The 21,647-nt window shown below is 38.6% G+C and overlaps 1 protein-coding gene across 6 annotated transcripts in view; it reads right to left on the reverse strand.

The window, feature by feature from the left end:
- Positions 1–21,647, reverse strand: part of KLF8 (KLF transcription factor 8) — a 227,674-nt gene that overhangs the window by 11,473 nt on the left and 194,554 nt on the right. For 4 of the 6 annotated variants that reach the window (XM_033119535.1, XM_033119563.1, XM_033119526.1 and 1 more), the window contains 3 exons: positions 6,269–6,446; positions 809–916; positions 41–486 (listed from right to left, as the gene is read on the reverse strand). In XM_033119535.1, the coding sequence (XP_032975426.1) occupies positions 453–486; positions 809–916; positions 6,269–6,446 (320 nt within the window). In that variant the 3' untranslated portion in view covers positions 41–452. Of the gene's footprint in view, positions 1–40; positions 487–808; positions 917–6,268; positions 6,447–21,647 lie in introns of those variants that run through there. The other 2 variants (XM_033119554.1, XM_033119571.1) reach the window with 2 other exon arrangements.

A 21,647-nucleotide genomic window follows, 5' to 3' on the forward strand; every position in this document is an offset into this window, starting at 1 on the left:
AATGGAGACAAAGTCAAAATAATATCTATGGTTTCTGAAGTTTAGTTATTTTATTAATAAAAAAGTACAATAATCAAACATAACAAGTTTACTTAGTACCCAAGCACACACCCTGCCTGGATGCCACAAAGGGAGAGTCCCATTAAGTTAGAACAGAGTAACCTCTAAGTGACCATGCTATCTGAGGCAATTCTTGATTACCTCCAGCTGCATAACAGATAGTTCATGATCCTAGCTTCAAAGCCATGTTTCTGGAGCAAGAACTAGTATAAAATAGAGAAAAAATGGGGTGGTGCTCTAAAGCACTGAAATAACGAGGCACAAACTTAAGAGTTATAGATAGAGACTAAAGCTTATATACTGTTCTGTAATTTCTTTAAACAAAGTAACAATGGAAAAACATTAAATCAATCTCTTCACTGCAGGCTTCTTTCCCCTACACAAAATAGAAGTCACTTTCTGGGACTGCTCTCCTGCTGGGGTTTCCTGCCAAAAAACAGGGATGGACAACACTAGGTATTCTCTTCCTCTTTTTATTCAGAAATATGATGAAAACAGCACTGCATACAACATAGTTCAAAAGTAATGTGCACCACAACTACTTGTACTGACCCTGGGAAATACCTACTGGGAAGTGCAGTTTCTTAACAGTTAACAAAATAGCCTCTCTCCCCCTGCCCCTGCCCCACCACCAGAAAATGAAATGGAAGGTGAAATCAGTGTTTAAGAATCAAAGAAATATCTGCCACTGGTATAAACTATATCCTTTTCCATCCCACTCCCACTCCAACCACCCCACCCCACTTACCTCCTGCCTATGCTGTTCAGAGGACAATAAGTCAGGAAAGATAAAATGTAACTGGTGAAGTTGAACTGGCCAATTTCTGAAGGGCTCTGGGAAATTGCCTTTGTGCTTCTGACAAGGTGACGTGCAAGGTGGTCCAGGCAGAGTGAGGAAAGGGGAAGAAAACAGTTTTTGAAGCAACATATTTTGCCTACTTATCCCTTTAGGCCCTAATATGTTTCGAATCTGCAAACATATGAGAATCCTATAGTTAGTAATGAAGAGAATGTAAGGAAAGTAAGAGAAGAAATAATATTGCTTCCAGTGACCATTCTTCAATTATTCTTGTTACTGATTCAAATTTAGCTCTTTATCACCCATAATTCCTAATCCTCTCCCTTTTCTAAGGTAAATATAGGGTACTATAATTATCATCATAGTAATGATCATAAGACTTTGTTATTCATTTAAGGATCTGCCATCATTTTTGCCAACATACATTAATAAGAATCCTCACAACATTCCTGTGAGGTAGATATTTAGACCCACATCTTATAGATGGGTTAACTGAGGCACAGAGAGGTGATGTGACTTGCCTAGAGTCAGCCAAGTGAGAGATGGGAAAATAGAGAAGAGAGGTAACTTAGGGTAGCACTCTTATTGTCAGACAGCCATATTTCTCAGTGAGGATAGTGCTAAGTGTATCTTTAAATTGGGCACTCCCATTTTCTTCTGTGTCCACATCTCTATATAGGTATTAGCATTGTGGAGCATCAATAATTTCCCTTGGTCTATTTAAGGTTAGGTTAATTCCCAATGGTTTGGTTCTTGAGATAATGTTTTGGGGGCAGGATAGACCCCCAAGTTCCTGGAACTCAGATCATAGAAATCCCTATTCCTGAATTTTGCAAATCATTTTGTTTCAAAGAGCTGTTGAAGTTCTAAAAATGTTACTATCATATACATGAGCACTGTGTTCTAGTTATTATCCACAGGTTAACCATTCAGATACCACTACACATGTATACTGGAATTGAACAATTAAGTAAATAAAAGTCAGAGTGTGGCAGCCAGGTTTCTCACTGTTTGAGTGGGAAGTTACAGATAAGCAAATGGAAAAGGCTAGAATGATCCATTTGGTAATGGATTGGAGTTGGTGACATCAGTATGAATTCATAGCTTAATAAAGATATGGATGATTACATATAGAAATATTCATATATATATATATATATATATATATATATATATATATATACACATACATACACACATGAGTTAGTGTACACACATATATTTCCTTGTTCTGTCAGCTGAGATGGCCTAGAAACAACAACACCCCAGTAGCAACAAGTATACCTAATGCCCAGATCTTGGTTTCTAATACAATTCTCCATTAAAAGGAACCAGGACACTTAAAGAAATGGCTGATTATAGGAATGGGCCAAAAAATATACAAGATGAACCTGGAGCATTTTGTAGTGCCAGAAAATAAGTATATGCTAAAAAAAAATGATGAGGATATGACAAAATGACTTGTGAGTCAATCCAAAAAAGTGTCCAATGGCCAGTGCTGGAACAATTTGAGCAAACAAAATAGTTTTACTGGATTATAGCTCAAAGTATAAAATAAATATCCATGAATCCATACTAATACAAGTAAATTACTGCATAAATAAACAAATGAGGAAGAAGAAACAAATCTCCCATAGATAATTTCAAATAATTTTTTGTAGATATTCACACTCAAGGATGTGGTACATAACTCACAACTCCTTAAGTGTGGGTTGCACATAGTGACTTCATTCCAAAGAGTACAGCATGGAGGGGTATGGAGAGTACAGAGGAGAAAGCTGACAAACACTATATCAGCCAGGTGATCAAGTTTAACATCAAGAAAATAAGTATATGCTAATATGATGTGATGTTATATAAGTCATGTTAATATGATGTGATGAAAATAGCAGTTTACCTCTATGGTCTTTCTCCCAAAAACCAATAACTTCAGTTTAATCATGATAAAAACATCAGACAAATCTCAATTGAGGGACATACTCCTCAAAACTCTCAATGTCATAGGAAACAAGGAAAATCTGAGAAACTGTCAAAACCAAGAGAAGCCTAAGGATATATGACTATTTAATGTAATGTAATATTTTGAATTGGATGCTGGAACAGAAAAAGGATTATTAGGTAAAAATTAAGGAAATCTGAATAAAGTTTAGACTTTGCTTAATAATAATGTATCAATATTACTTCACTAATTATAACAAATGTGCCATATTAATGAAAGATGTTAATAATAGGGAAAACTGGATGTGGGACAAAGGGAAACTCTCTGTACAATATTCACAATTTTTCTGTAAATCTAAAACTGTTCTAAAATGAAAATTTTATTTAAAAAGAAGTTAGTCTCAAAAACCTTTCTGTCTTGCCCACAATTCACTCCACTTATTCTACCAAACCAGTTCACATTCCTCAGTTTTTCCTAAATTTTCCAGTCATAATTATCGATAGTTATGCTCAACTGCCAATCATCTACTGATGGTGGAAGTCCACTGCAACAAATCCCAGGATATTATACAACCCAATCAAACAGGGCCATTTTCCATGCCCCAGGCAACTGTCCACACAATGGTGCTTTGCTGGTGTGAGCACAGCGTATTCAATTAATCCTAAATGCTATCTAAGAGAGTCAGTTCCTTTTAATCTCACTATTAGCAAAATTCTATGTGCTTTTAGTGCAGTACTATATTGTACTGTATTTGAATCCCTCTACTCTACGAAATACTCCTAATAAATTTTGACATATTTCTTAAGGAATATGTAAATGATTGGAATAATTTTATCATTATTTGGAGGGGAGAGGGAAATAAGAATAGAATTAGAATTGTTTCCTGACTGTAGATAATTAATAAAAAAATTAACAAAGTCCTTCATTGCAGGAAAAGTTTTGAATAAAAGCTTAGTGATGTCAGGGATACCAATATTTGGAATTTTAATTTGATCATCTTAGTATGTTTGATAGCTTTTATTTATTAATAGATTATACGATCCAATGCAAAAGATCCTGAGGTCTAAGGTCTCAGGATAGTTATGAACTCTGGAAAAGGGAGTCTCAGGATTCAAAGTCTAGAGAAAATGGGTAAGTCCTTGAACTCTACTGTGAAACACCATGTCAATTACTCAATTATAAGCTTAAACCAATGTATGATGGTAATTCACATTTAGAAATCTGTCTTAGAGCTACATAGAAGTTCACTGTAACGGACTGGCCCTAGGTATGTTCTAGTGCTTCAATAATTAGTCTACAGTGTGGAACTTGCACACCAAAAGTCAGGGAAAAGTCTATATCAAAATAACAATAATAGTAAAAATCCATGTGTCATTGTGAAAAATACAGGCAGTCCTTGAATTAATGAGGGTTTATGGTCTGGAAAGACATTGTATGTTGAAATGAGGTAAATAAAATCTGAGATATTATAGAAAGTGTTAGAAGAAAAAAATTGTGCACCTAATGTCATATGTCAATGACCACAAGAATATTTTACTTACTATTTAATCAACCATAAATGATTTTGTGACTGGTCTAAAGTTTTCTGAAGCATAACATATAAAATTGGACAAATACTACAACCAATCATGTAAAGTTTTCTTTAATTTGTTTTAATAACATGATTCCCAGGAGAATGGGTGTGCAGGTCTATTAAGTCCTCAAGGAAACATCTGGGGAAAGAATATGATCTGTATTTATCTCATCTGTAAAATATGAATGATAGGTATTACTAAATGGTAAATAGGAACCCTTATTGGTGCTAGAATTCTATGATTTAATCAGAATGGATGGCCTTTGGAGGTAGTAATCTAAAGTGTACAAGCAGGGACTGGTTGAGTATCTGCCAGGGAAAAGGGGTTCGATATGAAGACAACCTTTAGGAGAAAGGCTGAGTCCAAAGTTAAGTGATGCAAACCTCCCCCTCCTCCTGGAGAGAGGAAATATGCCATGTGGAGGTAGATCTGATGTCCATGGCCTGGAACACAGTGTTTTATGTCCCAGAGACTATTATGAAACAGTCGGAATGGGTAATCAAATGTGTATATTATGCAATGTGCAATAATGGCTAAAAGAAATGGCTTAAGTGCTCATAGCAGTTGCAAAACATCAAATTGCTTTTTGTACTTCAGTTTTTACTAAAAGCCTCTTATATTCCATTTGAAACACAGGAATGCATGCTAATAATGCCACAGAATAAACAAATATTTTTCTTACATCCCCTCACCTTTCTATAAAATGGCCCCAGTGTGTGATTTCTCAACATGCAATATGCTCATAACAGTTACTTAATGTAAACAAAAGATAAACAGTACAGGTGCAGCCCCTCAAGACACTGTCTGAACAGGCTGCCATTTGAATGAGGTTTGTGATCACAGCACATTTAGTATACTATCCAAATGAAAGCCCCACTCTATTTGTTTTCAGGATCATCCTGATTCTGCTTGTTCCTGTCACTGCCCAACATACTCTTCTGGAACACTTTTCATCCTACTGGCATGTTGATGTGTGCTTTGACTACTTGTCAAAATTTTACCTAACAAAGAATGTGATTGTGCTGTAAAATCTTTAATTCTGAAGGAGGAAGGAAAGGAAGAAGGAGAAAGACAAGAAGATCCCTTCATTCCCTTCCATGGACTTAAGGAGCAGAAGCACCAGCACTATCTGAAAACCAAACTGTAAGAACAAATAGGATTGAATTTACAAAACCTTTGAGTTTTGTGTGGGACTCAGCTTATTCACTGAGCATGTGTCTTATACTCAGGACCCAAATCCATGTAAATGCTACCAACCAACTACAGTGTTATGCCTTCTTCCATCTAGGAACTTAGACAAAGTCATTTTAAAACATTACCAACCACTTTTAAGCACTGATCCAAAAACTATATATATATATATATATATATATATATATATATATATATATATATGTATATGTATATGTATATATGTATGTATATATATATGTATACATATACATATATATATGTATATGTATACATATATATATGCATACACATATATGTATGTGTACATATATATATGTATATGGATAAGAATTCTAGAAAACAAGAGAGAAAAAACAGGAAAAAAAGCAGCGTATGTTTGTTCACAGCCTTGAGTTTGATTCCTGTTTTGTTATTGTAGGAAAAATGTTCTATCGCAGATCATGGGTGCTGCACTTTTATTCAACCCATGTAGAGGTTGAGAAAACTGGGGACTGGATAGTGAAGAGGTGAAGATGGAATATAAGAAGCCCCCATGGGAAGCCAGATATCTTTTCCTCTAGTCTCATCAACCTGGCTCAGTGAGCTGCTCTAACCCCATCTTAGAGGCAAGCTGAAATGAAAGAGGAAAAGATGGTCATGACCTCAGCTCATATACAGGAATGAGACCAGAGCAACTCTTCTAGTGTGGACTGTGCTGCTCACATGGTGTCATGGCGACGGCGGTGCAGGGACAGGTGGTCAGAACGAGAGAAGCTACGGTTGCAGTCTGTGCACCTGAAGGGCTTGATGCCCGTATGCTTGCGGAAATGGCGGGTGAGCTCATCTGAGCGAGCAAATTTCCAGGAGCAGCCATCCCAGGTGCATTTATAAGGCTTCTCTCCTAAAAAAGAGAATATGCGAAAACAAACAAACAAAACAAAACAAACAAAAAAAAACAAGAGGAGTCAGAGAAGAGATGTTTGGATACTGAAGAGGTAACAGAGTACATAACCTTTTATCAAGGCTTTGGTCAAAAAGGTGAGGCAATCACTTTGAAGACATACTTTCTTTCACCTTCACAGAAGTCCTAAAGAGAAGCTGACATGGTAGAGTGGAAGGCACATAGGTGCTGGCTCAAACAGGCTTTTGCTTGAATCCTGGCTCTACTACATACTAGCTGTGTGACGTTAATTAAGTCACTTCTCCCTGGCTGGGTCTCCATTTTATCATCTCCAAAGGGGGATAAAAATATATCCAGGGTTGTTTGACCCATTTTCTTTTATGAATACAGGTAGCAAATGATAAAACTGGGATCCAAACCGAGATCTTTGACATTTTCTACTGTACCATTGTATTAACTATATCCTCTCTTCTAACACATACCACCAAATAATGTAAAATAGAGCCATACACACAGGAAGAATCTATGATTCACTAGAATTAGCCCTCAGCTCAGGCTACAGGGCTTCTGTGTAAGGTCAGAAATTCAAGGACATGGAATGGGGTGAGGAGAAACATCAAGTCAAATTTTTTGAAATAGTTCCATACTCAGTATCCGCAGTTGCATTCGGATTCTATGGAGTATAATGCCCGGATAAAAAGATGTGATATATATCTCCATTCATCTATTGATGGATGACTAAGTTATTTTCACATCTTGGCTATTGTAAATAATGATGCAATGAACATGGGGTGCAACTATCTTTTTGAATTAGTGTTTTCAATTTCTTTGGATAAATACCCAAAGGTGGGATTGCTGGGTCATACGGTAGTTCTATTTTAAATTTTTTGAGGAACCTCCATACTATTTTCCATAGTGGCTGCACTAGTTTACAATCCCGTCAAATTTTTTAAATAAAAAGGTAAGAAACTGTATGAGCAAAAATAAACTGTGGTTATGCCTAGGTCGTAGAATTAGGGTAATGTTTGCTTTCTTTTTTTATTTAAGTATAGTTGGCATACAACAATGTTATATTAGTTTCAGATATACAACACAGTGCTTCAACATTTATATACCTTACAATGTGATCACCATGCTAAGTCTAGTAATCATCTGTTTGTTTACTTCTTTAAAAAATTTTTTTTATTAGTTTATTAGGGTAACAATTGTTAGTAAAGTTACATAGATTTCAGGTGTACAATTCTGTGATACATCATCTATATATCACATTGTGTCTTTACCACCCAGATGTTTGTTTTCTTCTTAATGCGTTTCTATATTCCCTGTCTTGTAGAATGAACATGTATTATTTTATAATCATGAACAAGCAATAATGCAGACTAAAAATGCATTGGTATTCTAATGGTCTTTCTACCTGTGGCTCTTTCTCTCCTTCCTTTGTATAAATTCTCCAGGGCATTTAATTTTATGCTGTTCTAAATTCTAGTAGAAATCTTGTTTGCACATACTGCTTTTCAACTTATTGCTCATCACCTACCAATCCTCCCAAGTGTTTAGTAATTAACTGTACAGTTCCAAAAAATCGGCAACAGAATGGAATTCACTCTTATTTAGTTTTGGACCATACTCAGGCAATCATTTTGAGGACTAATGATGTCAATTACTGATCATTTCAATATTCATAAATTGCTGCATTACCTGCTAAAAGAATAAGATAAAGTTGTATATATTAAGACCAAAAGATAGCCAGTGAAATATTATCAAATGTAAAGAGAAAGCTCCTAAATGGCTACACACACACACACACACACACACACACACACACACACCAGACAAAGGAAAATGGGTCTAAAAGACTACACTACAAATTATTAATAGTGGGAAGAAGAATGAAACTGTAGATGGTGTTAAGAGTGTGTAAATGGTATTTTCACTTTTTGGTGTATATAATTCTATCGATTTCCACACCTCCCAACTGTTGCATTTCCATAAATTGTGTTGCAATCTCTCAAAATTTTCTCCTGAGAATTCCTATATTCTCTACACTCAAATGAAGAAAATTTGACTTACAAAGCAGTGACATCCTGTGGCGATCAAAGTTCATTGCGCTGTACACGAATTCAGCATGGAGACCAATACTCCTATTTCAAAAGCAGTTACCTTTTATTATCATTGAACAAGCTCCAGTGTGTGCCAATGCACTTTATCAAATACAGTTTATGACTTACCTCAACATATCATCTAAATTGAAGAACAAAACACACACAGGGAAACTAATTCAAAATATAAACTATAAATATAAGAGTGACATAAGTTCCAAGGCTAGCTAATAATTTGTGAGGTAATGTGAAAGCATTGTACTGGAGGTATGGATAAGTTTTAGATGGGTAGAACAGAAGACAAAAAGCAACCAAGTTAGTTTGGGGGCATGAGCTGGTGAGGCAATATAGTGAACAATACATACTCTGAAGCATTAAATACCTTTACAGAAGTGCTGTGAGATAACCCATTATAAAGGTCAGACTAAGAATTTGGATTTTTGCATAAAAGCCAGTGACATAACAAAGAGGGAAGCAGTTAGAGTAGTCTGCATCAGGTATAGGCAAATGGGGATGCACTTAATATAAAAAGAAATTAAAAACAATAAAATAGACTAAAAGTTAGTTTGCTCTTTGCTAAAATCATGTTCTTATTATTAACAATGTCAATGATAAAATCCTCTTTCCTCCCATGACAGAGAGCTCCCACAACCCTCTCCCTCTTGGTTCACAAATGCCTGCAGTCAATGGTGGGGGGAGTAGGTAACACTGAAAAATTTTGAACTCAAGAGAGACTTGGGAGGTTTCCAGTCAAGATGGTGGAGTAGGTAAAAGCTGTGCTTACCTCCTTTCATGAATACATCAAAATTACAACTAAACTATGGAAAACCTATCATTTCCTGAAGTCTAGCTGAACCACAGTTCTACAACTGAGGACATACAGAAGAAGCCACCTCGAAACTCCATCAAGAGATGGAGATGAAGAATGAGCTAGTCCCACACCTGTGTGTGGCAGTTAAATATTCGGAGGGATATCAGCTGAAGAGGACCCCCCCAGAGGAGCAAAGGGTGCAAGTCCCATACAGAGCTCCCCAGCCCAGGGTTCCAGTGCCAAGAAGACAAGTCTCCACAACTTCTGGCTGTAAAAACCAGCAAAGATTGTGGCTGGGTGAGATGAAGGATGGCTAGAGTCCCAGGTGGTCCCCTTAAAGGTACCACACATGGACTTACTTGCTGATGGACTCACTCACTCTGAGCTCTAGCACTGGGGAACAACTTGAAAGGTGCCAGGGACATACAGGGATTAACTGAGTCATCTGGCTTCAGACTGAAGGCTGGAGGGTCAACTTTATCCCAGACAAAAGTGCTGGCAGAATCCATTGTTTCTTTGTTGAGCCCTCCCCCATCTAGGTGTGCAGAAGCAGGTGGCCGCCATATCTGAGACTTCATCAACCTAGCTAACACTGTTCATCCATCTCATCCTGGTGATTCCCTGAGACCGGGTACCACCCAACTTGCAGGCCCACCCAAGTTGGTTCCAGTGGATTTTCTATACAAATGACCTGTCTTGGCTCATTTTGTGAAATTTCCTAAAATCTCTCAAAGATTCAGAAACCCCAAAGGAGCAGCATCTGTCTTTGGCATGTTCTGTATCACTTGCTGAGCAGCCTGAAGCCCGGCAGTAATGCAGCCAGCCTAGGTTCCAACTTGGCCTCTTGAGGCACCTCTAAGCCTAGCAAAGGCAGCAGACAGCTACAAATTGCTTTATGGCTCATGCCAGGTGGACCTGGCAGGGCACATGCTGCCGTTGAACATGGCCTACACTGGGTGCTCTTGAGGAGGCCCTGGGGCTGGCACACTCAGTGGTCAGCTTCAGACACAGCCCCAGCTGCTTCCAAGGATGACAGACCCAATTGGCAAACTGGGCAGGCACCAGTTCCCTGCTAAAGCAAATCCTGCTCTGTAGGAATAGCCCCTGCCCAACAGCAACTCCACTGTAAGCATGGCCTGTCTTCACAATCAATCAGCCCTAGGGTCAGTCCCTCCCAGTGACATACAAACAGCAACCAAGGCTCAACCACAACAGGAGGACACACACAACCCACACAAGGGACACACCTGGAGCACCTGGTGCAGGCGACCAGGGAGACTGCCACTGGGCCTCACAGAACACCTACTACATAAGGCCACTCTACTAAGATGAGGAGAATTAGCAGTCCTACTGAATACATAGAAACAAACACGGGGAGGCAGCCAAAATGTGGAGATAAAGAAACATGTGCCAAATGAAAGTACAGAACAAAGCTCGAGAAAAAGAACTAAACAAAATGGAGACAAGAAATCTGCTAGTCACAGAGTTCAAAACACTGATTATGAGGATGCTTAATGAACTTAGGGGAGGAGTAGATGAACTCAGTGAGAACTGGGGAACAGTGACTTGGGGGCATTAGGGACATATGGGGAGAGACTGAGTTGTGTGGCTTCGGGGCAAGGAATGGAGAGATAATCACTTTTCTCACTCTGTTGGGTCCTCCTCCCATGCAGGTGGGGACCATCTTTCCTGTGATGAGCCTTCCCTCCATGCCCATGGCCAAATCTGATTTTGAATTGGTCTAGTGAGCTCCGCTCTCTCCACCATGGTGACTCCTTGAGACCTTGCACCACATAGCTTGCTCAATGCTGGAGGCATTTTATTGGTGAGCATCCAGCCCATTGCACTCTTTCTTGGACAACTTTTGGGTGTTCATGGGCTCCAGGTAGGTGGTAGCTGGCCTCAAAGTGTGCTCTGAGAGTTTAGCTGTGAAGGTCTATGCTAAGCACTGGCACCAAATCAGAATCTACATTAAGTTGGTGAACAAAATTTGTCCCACCCTGGTGACTCCCTGAGACCCTGCCTCACTCAACTCATGTACCACAAGAGGCATTATCAACCCCTGAACCTTATGGGAGTTGGCAGGTGGCAGCAGACCTCAGGTGTTCTGGCTTTTTGTGGGGCTACCCCAGGCTTGGTACTGGTGGCACCCATCCTCAGTTTGCAGCGCAGCATCTCCCACATGCCTACAAGTTATACACAGGGAGTGACCATCCGGGATTGCTTGTTAGCTCCTACCAGGTAGTCCTTGGCCAGTCATAGGCAGTGGATGACCTGGGCCGGCATTGGAGCCCCTCCCAAGTGGCCCAGGAACCAACATACTTGGAAGTTGGCTTTGGTCTACAGCAGAGCACCACCCAACTAGCCTCACAAATGACATGCCTAAAGAACGGTCTCAACGGGCACCAGAGCCCACTGGGGCAAATTGTGTTCCTTGGGGTAAGCCCCCACATAACATCCCGTAAACTGTGGAAGCAGCCAAAACCCAGAGCCAGTCAACCTGAGTATCAATCCCACCCACTGATGTGCCATAACAATCAAGCCTCAACTATAACAGGAGAGAATGCACAACCCACACAAGAGACACCCCTGGAACACCCAGCACAGATGACCACAGAGACTATGCCACTGGGCTCCACAGGGCACCTACAACATAAGGTTGCCCTGTGGGGTCCAAGACTGGGACATATAGCAGATCTACCTAATACATAGAAACAAAAACAGAGAGACAGCCAAAATGAGAAAACAAAGAAATACATCTCAAATGAAATAACAGGAGAAAACTCCAGAAAAAGAACTAAAGGAAACAGAGGGAAGCATCCTACCAGAGACGTAGTTCAAAACACTGGTTATAAGGATGCTCAAGGAACTTAGTGAGACCTACAACAAGAAGAGAGCAAGCATTAAAAAAAGACATAGCAACCTTAAAAAAGAACCAGTCAAAAGTGAAGAATAAAATAACTGAAATGAAGAATGAACTAGAAAAAATCACCAGCAGATTAGATGAAGCAGAGAACTGAATCAGCAATTTGGAAGACAGGGTAGCAGAAAACACCCAATTGGAACAGCAAAAAGAAAAGAGAATCAAAAAAAAAAATGAGGATAGTTTAAGAGACTCCTCAGACAACATCAAGCATACCAACATTAGCATTATAGGGGTACCAGAAGGAGAAGAGAGAAAGCATGGAATTGAGAACCTATCTGAAAAATAACAACTGAAAACTTTCCTAACCTGCTGAAGGAATCAGATACAAAACCAGGAAGTGCAGAGAGTCCCACACAAGATGAACGCAAATAGGCTCACACCAAGACACATCACAATTAAAATGGCAAAGGTTAAGACAAAGAGAGAATCCTAAAAGCAGCAAGAGAAATGCAACTAGTTACTTACAAGGGACTTCCCATAGGATTGTCAGCTGATTTTTCAACAGAACCTTTGCAGGCCAGAAGGGATTGGCACAAAATAGTCAAAGTGATGAAAACAAAGGGCCTACAACCAAGATTACTCTACCCAGCAAAGCTATCATTTAGAATTGAAGAGATGAATAGCTCCCACGACAAGAAAAAGCTAAAAAAGTCATCACCACCAAACTAGTATTACAAGAAATGTTTAAGCAACTCTTTAAGAAGAAAAAGAAAAAAGATAAAAAATATGAAGCTGAATAATAACGAATGTCAACTATAATTTTATATATATTCACAGGGTGTGGAGTACCATATAGGGAATAGAGTCAGTGGAATTGTAACAGTTATATATGATGTCCGAGGTGTAGTAGATTGGGAGAGTGGGGTTATCACTTTGTGAGGGGTATAAATGTCGACTATTACATTATTTTGTACAGCTGAAATTAATTTTTTTAAAAAAGTGTATAGAAAAAAAATCTACAAGATAACAATGAGGAGTTCTGTGGTCTTGTGCCTTGGTGCCAGCAGCTGTGCATCCAAGGGGTCTGGAAAAGAAAATTACTTTGACATTTGCAAGATAAGTTATCCGAGATGCATAAAGGCTGCAACGAACAGGCCAACTTAAGGTAAAGATTGACCTTTGTTAAGGGAGCTCTTGGCCTTGGATATGACTACCCAGCATGCCCTGCCCATTAGGAATTTATGATCAGACCATCTTGTGTGGATACTTTCAGTCACTGAGCTTGTCAGGCATGCCATGTAGGCCCCTGAGCTTGCAAGGTCTACTCTGTCACCTCTTTTAAAAATTGACCCTGGATGTGGTGATGATGAAATCTGTGACAACTTTTTTATTCCTTTAAAAGGGGTTCACACATTTCTTATATTTAAGAAACACTGTTATAGTATCTTGGGTTGTTTATATATTTTTTCAGTTACTAAAGAATATGGGAATTAAACATCTTAGTTCCACCACTTAAAAAATATGAACAATAAAGTGGCAATAACTACGTATCTATCAATGTAACTGGATTAAGTGCTCCAATCAAAAGACATAGGGTGGCTGAATGGATAAGAAAACAAAACCCTTACATATGATGCCTACAACAGACTCACTTTAGATAGAAAGACACACAGAGACTGAAAGTAAAGGGATAGGAAAAGATATTTCACGAAAATGGAAACAAACAAAGTCTGGAATAGCAATACTTATACCAGACAAAATAGACTTTTAAAAAAAGGCTATAACAAGAGACAGAGAAAGACCCAGTCATCCCAATTCTGGGTATTTATACAAATAAGTCCAAAATGCTACTTCAAGGGATGTGTGCATCCATATAGTCATTGCAGCATTGTTTACAATGGCCAAGATGTGGAGGTGGTCTGCATGTCCATCAATGGATAAATGGATACACAGGAGATGGTAGATATATACAATGGAATATTGCTTAGCCATGGAAGGGAACGCATTCTTGCCATCTGCCGCCAAATGGATGAACCTGGATGTTATTATGCAGAGTGGAGTTTATCAGACAGAGGAAGACAGATGCAATATGACTTCCCTTACATGTGGAACATAAAGAACCAAATCAATAAAAAACACTGAAAAAATAGAAATAAAGAATATATTATAAAAACGGTGGCATGAGGTGAGCCTCTTGAAATCTCCCATGAAATTTACAACAAATTGAACAGCTATAATTCCACAAAAGACTCCCTGCGCAGTAGACACGAAAGACTAAGAGACATGAAATTGAAATGATCGGAACTCTATGAAACTTTACTAACAATTCTCATGCCAACACACTATAATTTAAAAAAAGAAAAAGAAACGATGTAAAGATGCGCAAATTTGATGAGCAGGTAAGGAGGGGAGTGGAGAGTGCGGACACATGGGCTGCAGTGCAAGCCAGAGAGTGCAGATGGAGCTCGGAGATCCGAGCTCCCCACATTCAAAAGCTATCAGTCACAGGATAGGGAAAAATCAGGCTGCTAGTGCTCTGCTTTTGGCCCACAGTACCGCCTGAGGAACCAACATATAAAACGGCTGAACTCAATGCTCATGGCAGAGACCTTGGAGCAAACACTGAGGGAAGAAGGGTGAAAACGGAGGTTTAAGCCCTCACTGCCAAGCAGAGTATGGAAGGCATAGGTGCAGAGCCTAGCGGATTCCTTCCTACCCTCACCGAGCTCACCCCATTATGACCCTCCCAGTGCTAGAAGCAGAAGAGTAGCAGTGTCAGATAAAAAGAATAGAATATTGGTAGTTCTGAGAACTGCGGCCCCGCAGACATGGACTGGCGTCCCAACTAGCCCCAGCAAAGGGGAGAGAACTTTGGTGCAGGATTGGCCTTGCTGGTGGTGGCCACCATTGTTTTGGGCCACCTCTCACAATCCACCCTGCCCCTGTCCCCACCAATCTGGGCAAATACCTACAGGAGTAAACAGATCTGCTGAAACACACAGGCTTTGAAACTGTTGCAGGAAGAGCTTTGGAACTTTAGAAGCTCTCCACATACCCTCACGGAGGCATCACCTTGTGACCCAGGTGACCTGTTCACAGAGGAGAAGCCCACCTTCCAAGGAATTCCCTCAATGTGTGAGAAGCCTGAACAATGCAGAAAAAATGTAACACTACAGCATGAGAGAGAATAAAAAGCTGCAGTCAGAGAGAAAATAAAACATTCTACCAACACCAACTGGAAAACAAAAGAAAGACCTTTTCCTATGAACCTGTTGCAGAACCCACTCCTTTAGATGCCTAGGAAGAGAAATCATAATTCATTAATTGCCATGAATAACCAAGGAAACGAGGCAGCTCAGAAAGAAAATGAAACGTCTCCATAAAATGAACTTAAAGACACAGAAATATATGACTTAAATGACAAAGAATTCAAGATTGGAGATTTTAAAAAACTCAACGAGATGTAAAAAAGCACAGACAGGCAGTTTAATGAACTCAAAAACACAATCAAAGAACAAAATTAACATTTTACCAAAGAGATTGAAATTTTAAAAAAGAACCAAGTAGAATTTCTGGAGATTAAAAATTCAATTAGGGAGAACAGGTGGCTCAGTTGGTTAGAGCGCCAGCTCTGGACAACAGAGCTGCCGGTTCGATTCCCACATGGGCCAGTGAGCTGCACCCTCCGCAACTAGAATGAAGTCAATGAGCTGCAGCTGGGCTCCTGGGTGGCCAGATGGCTCAGTTGGTTGGAGTGCGGACTCTCAATCATGAGGTTGATGGTTCGACTCCCACAAGGGATAGTGGGCTGCGCCCACTGCAACTAACAACGGCGACTGGACCTGGAGCTGAGCTACGCCCTCCACAACTAAGATTGAAAGAACAACAACTTGACTTGGATGGAGCTGATGAGTCTTGAACAGTAGTAATGAAAACACTGCTGTTCCCCAATAAAAAGTCCTGGAAGTACACACTGCTCCCCAATAAAGTCCTGTTCATATTCCCTAATAAAAATCTTAAAAAAAAAGAATTCAATAAAAGAAATGAAGAATGAAATAGCCAGCTTAGTTAATAGAGTTGACCAGATGGAGGAGAGAATCAGTGACATTGAAGATAGAAATCTGGAAATGACACAGATGGAAGAAGAGAGGGACTTGAGAGTTGGAAAAAAATAAAGAACTCTACAAAAAATTTCTGACTCCATCAGAAAGAGCAATATAAGAATACCGGGCATACCAAAAGGAGAAGAAAAGTAGAAGAGAACAGAGAGTGTATTCAAAAATTAGTTGAAGAGAACTTCCCAAATTTGTGGAAAGAACTGGATCCTCAAATCCAAGAAGCAAGTACAAAACCTAATTACCTCAATCCCAACAAGCCTTCTCCAAGGCACTTCATATTGAAGCTGTCAAAAATCAATGACAAAGAGGGGCAGCCAAGTAGCTCAGTTTGGTAGAGCACGATGTTCGTAACACCACGGTTGCCAGTTCAATACCTGCTAGACCAGTGTGAGTCTGTGCCCTCCACAGCAAGACTGGAAACAACTAGTTGACTTGGAGTTGGTAGGTCCTGGAAAAACACACTTAAAATAAATAAAAGTTAAAAAAAAGTTAACAACAAAGAAAGAATCCTCAAGGCACCCAGGTAAAAGAAGACAGTAACCTACAAAGAAAAGCCCATTAGATTATCATCAGTTTTTCAGCAGAAAATCTACAAGCCAGGAGGGAGTGGAATCATATATTTAAATTACTGAAAGACAGAAATTATGAGCCAAGAATAATATATCCAGCAAAGATATCCTTTAGATATGAAGGATGAATAAAGATCTTTGCAGACATACAGAAGGTGAAAGAATTTTCTAACACATGACCTGCACTACGATAAATACTGAAGGAGGCTATTTGACCTGAAACAAAAAGCAAAAGAATACAAAACCATGAGTAGTATTACAAACAGACAGAAGCAGGAAATAGCAACCCCTACACCAAATAGGACATTATACACGAAAACATAACATACAGGGAAAAGTAGGGGGAAAAAACACTTAAAAAAAGGCGGGAAAGACAACTTGCTACTGCAGCGCAGAAATCAACTTACAGCATAAATAGGGATAAATTGTGACAAGAAAAACATAAAAGGGCAGAGAGTAACTGTCTGAATCGGCATAAGTGAATAGAGAAAGTAAGAATGCTGAAAAAACAAGGAATACTCTTAATCTCAGACTTTCTTTTACATAAACTTAATGGTAGCCACTCAAAAAAAATCCAGAACTGAAATATACAACATAAAAAAAGAAAAAATAGAGGGGAAAATCATAGAATACCACCACACCGACATAATGGACAGCAACAAAATGGCAAAGAAACAATGGAAACACCAGAGGACCAGAACACGAGAGACAGAATGATAGGAAATTCTCATACATCAATTATCACCCTAAATGTAAATGGACTGAACTCACCAATAAAAAGGCACAGAGTAGCAGATTCTATCAAAAAATTAATCCAACCATATACTGTGTCCAAGAAATACATCTCAGCTACAAGGAAAAATACAGATTCAAAGTGATAGGGTGGAAACTGACATGCCAAGCAAATGGTATTAGGAGAAAATCAGGTGTAGCCATAGCTGTTCCAGATGAAACAGATTTAAGCATAAAAAAGCTAACAAGAGACAAAGATGGATATTTCATAATGATAAAGGGGACTATACAACAAGAAGACATAGCAGTCACCAATATTTATGCCCCCAATCAGGGACCACCAAAATATACTAACCAACTACTAACAGAACTAAACGGAGAAATTGACCAAAACACAATTATAGTAGGGGACATAAATACATCATTGACAGCTATGAATAGATCGTCCAAACAGAAAATAAATAATGAAATAACAGCCCTAAATGACACATCAGATAAAATAGACATAATTGACATTTACAGAGCACTTCATCCAAGAACATCAGACTATACATTCTTTTCTAGTGTACATGGAACATTCTCAAGGATAGATCATATATTGGGACATCAAACAGCCTCAGGAAATTTAAGAAGACTGAAATCATACCAAGCATATACTCCGATCACAAGGCTTTGAAATTGGATATCCACTGCAAAAAGAAAGCAGGAAAAACCATAAATATGTGGAGATTAAACAACATACTATTAAAGAACGACTGGGTCAAAGGGAAAAGAAGAGGAGAGACCAAAAGATACCTGGAAACAAATGAGAATGAAAATACATCCTACCAAAATTATTGGGATGCAGCGAAAGCAGTTTCAAGAGGGAAATTTATATCATTACAGGCCTATCTCAAGAAACAGGAAAAATCCCAAATAAATAACCTCATGTTACACCTTTAAGAACTAGAAAAAGAAGAACAAGGGAAACCCAAGGTCAGCAGAAGATAGGAAATAACAAAAATCAGAGCAGAACTAAATGAAATAGAGAACAAAAAGACAATAGAAAAAATTAATGTGACAAAGAGCTGGTTCTTTGAAAAGATTAACAAAATTGACAAACCCTTGGCTAGACTCACTAAGATAAAAAGAGAGAAGACACTAATTAACAAAAACGGAAACAAAAAAGGGGAAGTTATCACGGACACCACAGAAATACAAAGGATCATCCAAGAATACTATGAAGGACTATATGCCACCAAATTCAATAACCTAGAAAATGGACAAGTTCTTAGAAACATATAGCCTTCCAAGGCTGAACCATGAAGAACTGGAAAATCTAAACAGACCGATTACCAGTCATGAAATTGAATCAGTCATCGAAAACCTTCCCAAAAGCAAAAGTCCCGGACCAGAGGCTTCACCAGTGAATTCTACCAAACATTCAAAGAGGATCTAATACCAATCCTGCTCAAACTCTTCCAAAAAATTGAACTAGAGACAGTACTCCCTAATTCATTTTATGAGGCCAACACTACCCTGATACCAAAACCTGGTAAGGACAACACAAAAAAAGAAAACTACAGACCAATATCTCTGATGAATACAGATGCAAAAAACCTAAACAAAATTCTAGCAAATCGAATACAACAATGCATTAAAAAGATTATTCATCATGACCAAGTGGGGTTCATCCCTGGGGAACAAGGACGGTTCAACATCTGCAAATCCATCAATGATATACATCACATAAAGAAAATAAAGGACAAAAATCATATGATTATATCAATTGATGCAGAAAAAGCATTTGACAAGATACCACATCCACTTATGATTAAAACACTTAATGAAATAGGTGTAGAAGGAAAATACCTTAACATAAGAAAGGCCACATATGACAAGCCCTCAGCTAATCTCATAATTAATGGTGAAAAACTGAAGGCCTTTGCTCTACGTTCAGGAACACGACAGGGCTGTCCCCTATCACCTCTGCTTTTCAACATAGTGTTGGAAGTCCTTGCCAGAGCAATCAGGCAGGAGAAAGAAATAAAAGGCATCCACATTGGGAATGAAGAAGTTAAATTATCACTCTTTGCAGATGACATGATGCTACATATAGAAAACCCTAAAGACTCCAACAAAAAGCTATTAGAATCAATCAACGAATACAGTAAAGTTGCTGGCTACAAAATCAACGTACAAAAGTCCATTGCATTCCTATATACTAACAATGAAATCTCAGAAAAAGAAATACAAAACACAATTCCTTTTGCAATTGCAGCAAAAAGAATAAAATACCTAGGAATAAACTTAAACAAGGATGTGAAGGACCTTTATGCTGAAAACTATAAGACATTTTTGAAAGAAACTGAAGAAGACACAAAACAATGGAAAGACATTCCGTGCTCATGGATTGGAAGAATCAACATAGTTAAAATGGCCATATTATCCAAAGCCATATACAGATTTAATGCAATCCCCATCAAAATCCCAATGGCATTTATTAAAGAAATAGAACAAAAAATCATCAGATTTGTTTGGAACCACAAAAGACCCCGAATAGCCAAAGCAATTTTAAGAAAAAGAACAATACTGGAGGTATCACACTCCCTGACTTTAGCTTGTACTACAGGGCTACAATAATCAAAACAGCATGGTACTGGCAGAAAAACAGAAACATAGACCAATGGAATAGAACCCAGAAATAAAACCACATAAATATGGACAGATAATTTTTGACAAAGAATCTAAAAACATACAATGGTGGAAAGAGAGCCTCTTCAATAAATGGTGCTGGGAGAATTGGAAAGCCACGTGCAGAAGAATGAAACTGGACTGCTATCTGTCACCATGTACCAAAATTAATTCAAAATGGATCAAAGACTTAAACATATGACCTGACACAATAAACTACATAGAAGAAAACATAGGTACTAAACTAATGGACATTGGGTTCAAAGAGCATTTTATGAATTTGACTCCAAAGGCAATGGAAGTAAAAGCTAAAATAAACGAATGGGACTATATGAAACTTAAAAGCTTCTACACAGCAAAAGAAACCATTGACAAAATAAAGAGGCAACCAACTGAATGGGAGAAGATTTTTGCAAACAGTGCGTCCGGTAAGGGGCTAACACCCAAAATATGCAAGGAACTCATAAAACTCAACAACAAAAAAACAAACAACCCAATTGAAAAATGGGCAGAGGACCTGAAGAGACATTTCTCCAAAGAGGACATACAAATGTCAAATAGACCTATGAAAAAATGCTCAACATCACTAATCATCAGAGAAATGCAAATAAAAACCACAATGAGATATCACCTCACCCCATTTAGAATGGCTGTCATCAACAAGACAAATAATAACAAGTGTTGGAGAGGCTGTGGAGAAAAAGGAACCTTCATACACTGATGGTGGGAATGTAAATTGGTACAGCCACTATGGAAAACAGTATGGAGGTTCCTCAAAAATTAAGAATAGAATTACCATATGACCCAGCAATCTCTCTTCTTGGTATCTACCCCAAAAATCTGAAAACATTTATCCACAAAGATATATGTATTACAATGTTCATTGCAGCATTATTTACAGTGGCCAAGACATATAAACAACCAAAGTATCCTTCGATAAATGATTGGATAAAGAAGATGAGGTATATATACACAATGGAATATTATTACTCTGCCACAAGGAAAGATGAAATAGTGCCATTTGAGACAACATGGATGGATCTTGAGATCATACTACCAAGCAAAATAAGACAGAAAAAGTTCAGAACCATGTGACTTCACTCATAGGTGGGATATAAAACTGAAAACAACAAAGGAACAAGACAAACAAATAAACAAAAACTCAAGATACAGATAACAGTTTAGTGGTTACCAGAGGGTAAACGGGGAGGGGGGTGGTAGAAGAGGGTAAAGTGGGTCAAATATATGGTGCTGAAAAGAGAACTGACTCTGGGTGGTGAGCACACAATGTGGTACATAGATGGTGTACTATAGAAATGTACACTTGAAACCT

This window comes from Rhinolophus ferrumequinum, chromosome X, assembly GCF_004115265.2.
Source record: "Rhinolophus ferrumequinum isolate MPI-CBG mRhiFer1 chromosome X, mRhiFer1_v1.p, whole genome shotgun sequence".
Classification (NCBI taxonomy): domain Eukaryota; kingdom Metazoa; phylum Chordata; class Mammalia; order Chiroptera; family Rhinolophidae; genus Rhinolophus; species Rhinolophus ferrumequinum.